Below are 5,058 nucleotides of genomic sequence, written 5' to 3' on the forward strand. Positions count from 1 at the left end.
ATATAAGATATCTAAATCTAGTAATAAAAGTCATAACTTTTTTGTCCAACAAAACCATAACTATTTCTCTGCGATTCTCATCCTGAATTGATTTTGATTAAATATTGATTAATTTTAATGCAATTTTCTTATTTATTCAATTTTAATTAATTGAGGTAACAGAAATGAGGATGTTGAGATGGTGATTTGGAGGTGAAGATGGGAGATCAAATCATTCATCAAATATCAAAGTCAGTAATTAATTTGTGTGAGCTCTCTATTTTGTTCCTTGCACCATTTAGAAGAAGGTGTCTTTTAAAAATTTGAGTCTTCCATGTGCTTGTGTTTTGTAAAAGTTCAATTGTTTCATTGATAGGATATTAGCTTTTGCTCCTCAGGGAACAATGTTCAAAATGTTTGAAGATGTGTGTTTCCCTGCAAATAAGAAGTAAACGCTGGCAGATGCCCATTCAAATAAACTGTTGGTAAGTTTGGAATCACTGACTATAAAAACAGTCATAATATTTAAGTATATGTATATATCTCTTGACTTTGGCTTTCCAACTCAGAGCTTTGGTGACCCCTGTTTTCTGAACTTTTTTTGTATCGCTCTATGCTTTGGTTTTGCCGTTTCTTTGTCTTCTCTTTAAATTCTTTTTGCGCAAGCACTTGCAATTCTTCCTCTTAAGTTCTTATGTTCTTCGAATCGATGAGATTCTGTTTGGTTTGTGGGAAGAAATTACAGGTATTAGGGCAGCTAATCAGTTAACTATTCTTCATTTATGACATCTTGCAATCCTGCCTTTATTTCCTTCGTTTATTTTTTTGATTATTGATGATGTGGTTCTTTAGTAAGATTTATCTTCAATTTATTGCTTATTTGAAGGGGGAAGCAGCAATTCCAAAATGGAAGATGATAAAGCGAAGACTTTTGTCCGTAGGTTTACTGGTATAGATGTTGTCTTTCCTATAGGTTGTAATTCTTATAGGTTGTAATTGTAAATTGTAATATGGGTTTATAAATTTTGCTGGTATAAGTTCTCTCAACAAGCTGCAACTTGTAGGAAGGAGCCAAAACAAATGAAGTCATCCTTTGTTTATCTTTCATTACTTACCATAATTTTTGAATGTAATGTTACATATAAGCTCATTTAAAAGACTGTCGATACAGAAGCAATTCAAAAAACAGGGGCGCATGCGTGTGCTCATGTATATGAATGACTGCACATATATATGAAGCACCTTCAATAAATCAATGGAACAGCATGAAAATGCCTACACAAATAACAAGATTTCAAAAATTTCCGACCCCATCCCGAGGTTAAGGGGCGCACGCGTGTGCTCATAAATGTATGAATGACTGAACAAAACTTCAATGCAAACTGTGACATCTTAATGAAATTTAACAGATAAAGCTAACATCAAAAGGTAATGCAAGAGGGGAAAAGCCTGAACTCGATGAAAGCAAAAAAGAAAATGCATTCATCGGTCCAAAATAGAAGAAAGCAAAAAGATAGAATGCAGGGTAAACAATTAGAAGAACAAAATCCATAACTAGACAACTCCCATCAGTAATGGATATTTCATATAACATCATTAAGCAAGAAAACTCGAAACTTGCAGACAAAGAGGTTTTAATTTAAAGCGCAGAGAGAGAGAGAGAGAGATTACGTACTTTTCTGGCCTCTCAATCTCATGCAATATAGTAAATCAGTGGTATATTTTTCACCCAACAACAAAAACAGACTATTGGCACATTGAAGGACAAGTAGTCCCAAATAACAGGCACAATTGCTTCTTAATATCTGCATTCATTATTCTAGATAACTCTAAATAACATCAAATAATATGGGTATAGAATCATCTAAAATATGAGAGATTCCATTCCACCAAGAGTACCCCAACAATGTAAGTTTGCAACGTAGTAACTTGGATTTAGGATCAAGATTCTTCAATGTAGTTGTTGCCAACTGATACAAGGCTTTCTACATAATTGTATATATTTTGAATAGAGCCACGATAGGGAACAACAAACCTCTTGACTTCATTAGTAGTGAGATTCATCAAATGAACAGTTCTTCCTTTCTTACTAGGCACTGCAGAACCCCCCCGTGTGTAGACAATTTGGTTCCTCCAAATAGTCACCGGATCTAATGTCTTTGAAAAGGGGCTAGTATATATTTTAGTCCAATTCCGTCTCTCCCCAAATGCACATGTACCCTCCTCCATCACCCACAGCCTAATCAAATCAAATCTTTCATTATCCCTACGCCAAATGTCACAAAGTATGGCAAGTTTGTTCCCATAAATAGTAAGCTTTTCATCTCCACTCGTATAGTTTAAATCAGGCCATGGACTCAATGTGAACACTTCCTTTACTATGTCAAATGATACTATCACCTGAGCTATCACCTCAACACCATCTTCACCATCTTCATCTGCATCTAACTTTACCCCAGACCAAAATATGGCTCCATTAGTCGTGACAGCTTCAGAATTAAGTCTCACTCCCTTTAAGTTCCCACTATCTATTCGCTTCCATGACCCTCTACTTAACGAAAATACTTCCGCTCGATCAACTTCATAGTAAAGCTTCGAATAAGTTCTTACTATCTTATAATCATTAACAATTGGACTGAACCCAAATCCTGTCATGCAATCATCCAAGTCAGAAAAAATAATTCTCGGTCTAGGAACATGTCTGACTGCTGTAGTGGCAGGATTCCACAATGAAAGAGAAGGAGGAGATTTATCATGCTGATGGATTTGAACACAAACCAGGCCATTGCAGGAACCGATGATACTAGCACCCCAGAAGGAATCGACCAAAGGTGCTTTCTGAACTAGACGGACTTGCATCCCCCAATCCAGCAAACGCAAGCGCCAGCGCAAAGGACTGCAACTATTATTACAATCGAGAAGAAGAGAAGGGTTTTGATGACTGGACTGTTGAAGGTGGTCCGCAATGAAAGATGGACTTTTTATGAGATTATTCCAGTGTTTACACACACATTGAAATCGGATTAAGGATTCTACCGGAAGTCGTTTGAGAATGTTTAGGATGATTTCTTCAGGAAGATATGGGGGGCGGCTATCCATTTCCATCTGCTTCAGGAATATCGGCTCAAACGCATTTCTCAGAAGAAAGCACTCGCAGTCAACGAAGCACTTTAGGGATTTCAAATTACCATAGTCGAAGGGAGAGACACTTGGGTCGCCAGCTCATCGTCGGTCCTTTCATTTTTCTGAACCAGTCCCAAACTTTTGTTTACGGCCCAAGAACCCAAACTTTGAGTAGATGTTTTTATTTTTGCCTGCATATTATATATTGAGTTCGAAAAAATTTATTTTCTCAAATAATTAAGTCTAAACAAAAATTCAAGCTTTGGTTCAACTTATGCTATGTTTGGGAGAAGGGTTTTGGGGGGGGGGGAATTTACTGTTACTTGTCATCAAAATATTTAGGACAAGTAAATTATTTCTTTCTAGAATTATTAAACTTGTCAAATTTCAAAAGTATAAATTTCAAGTAAACAATACTTCTGATATTTATTGAATTTAAAGTGACCAGCATTTTGAAACAAAGGTAAAATTCCAGCCACCGTCATTTTGAAATGGAAGAATATTTACTACATAAAACATGTATTTGGAACTTTAAGTTCCAATGGACAAAATATAAATATGTTTTCTGTTTTTTTTAAAAAAAAAAAAGTTAAGAACAATGGCAGCAAAACCACTTGACTTCAACCAATGTAAAAGGAAAATACATTAGTTAGGAAAAAAAAAAGAAGAAGAAAGAAATGTAAAATGCAATGTAGAATGAAAAAATTAGAGCCTGTTTGGTTTCTTGTTTTAAAAACAGTTTTTTGTTTTAAAAACAGAAAAACTTGTTTAGCAATTTGTTTTTAGTTGATTGTTTTAAAAAACAAAAAAAAACAATAATATGTTTTTAAAAACTGAAAAATCAAAATAAATTTTAGATTTATTTTTTGTTTTTCCTTTTGTGTTTTTATTTTTTTTGTTTTAAAAAATTCTTTTCTTCTCTACTACCGACTCCTTATTACTACTGGTGATCATTACCACTTGTCAAAGTGTAATTTTTTTATTTTTTGTTCAAATTTGATTTTTAAAAAAATTATTTTCCAAACAACTTTTTTTTGTTTTTTGTTTCTAAAACTTGTTCTTAAAAACAATTTTATAAAATTGTTTGAAAGTAAGAAAACAAAGAACAAAAACAAACAGGCCCTAAACAACTTAACTCAGTCCCTTGTTTTAAAATAGACCTCATCATTTTTTTCAATAACCATTCTTGTAAGTTACAATCCTATGATCAAATTTCCACCTTTTAGTTCAGGGTTAAACTTATTCCGAATCTACATACTTTTAATAAATTTTGGTTTTGATCTTATACTTTTGTTGGAGTTAATTTTCATCCATTATACCATCCAAAATGTTAGTGCTATTATTTTATGAAAACATTGGTTCTGAGTTTAACAACCCTTCACTTATGTGGTACTAATATTGTGAAATAGGCTGGCATGAACTATTGGACTATTAGGTACGCGGATATGGCTTCGTGAAAAGGTCCAATTCCTTATACTTTCAACAGGTATTTTGGTTCCTATGCTTCTTTTTTTCCATTACTTTTTATCCCTATATTATTTTATGCTGTCCGAATTGTTAGTTATTACTCCTTCCGTTCCTTATTATAAGAGACAAATAACCGAATTACGTTGATAAAAAAAGCAGTTAAAATTAGTTAAGAATAATCAATGTGTAAAAAGTATACTTTTTTCTCAAAATTGCCCTCATTAATAAGGAGAGAGAATATGAGAGAGAACAATTAAATTATTAAAAGAAAGAGAAGTGGGAGGGAGAGAGAGTGTGAATTGGAGACAAAATAAATATGGGTAAAATAGGAAATCAACACAAAAAAGTAGAGACAACTTTTAAGTGTCTCTTGTATATAGGAACATGCCATAAGCATCAAATGTCTCTTATAATAAGAAACGGAGAGAGTATAATTTTCTAAAAAATTTAGGCCCGAGCTTAATGGTGCTAACTTAGCATTAATACCTT

At 33.5% G+C, this 5,058-nt stretch overlaps 1 protein-coding gene across 1 annotated transcript; it reads right to left on the minus strand.

The window, feature by feature from the left end:
* Nucleotides 1–1,920: 1,920 nt before the first annotated feature.
* On the minus strand, nucleotides 1,921–3,078 carry LOC114753499 (F-box protein At3g07870-like). Its single transcript, XM_028942179.1, has one exon. The coding sequence runs from the start codon at nucleotides 3,076–3,078 to the stop codon at nucleotides 1,921–1,923; it is 1,158 nt and encodes a 385-aa protein (XP_028798012.1).
* Between the last annotated feature and the right edge of the window lie 1,980 nt (nucleotides 3,079–5,058).

The sequence above is a fragment of the Neltuma alba genome, unplaced genomic scaffold (genome assembly GCF_004799145.2).
Source record: "Neltuma alba isolate B1F8T4 unplaced genomic scaffold, ASM479914v2 tig00007962_pilon, whole genome shotgun sequence".
NCBI classification, from domain to species: Eukaryota; Viridiplantae; Streptophyta; class Magnoliopsida; order Fabales; family Fabaceae; genus Neltuma; species Neltuma alba.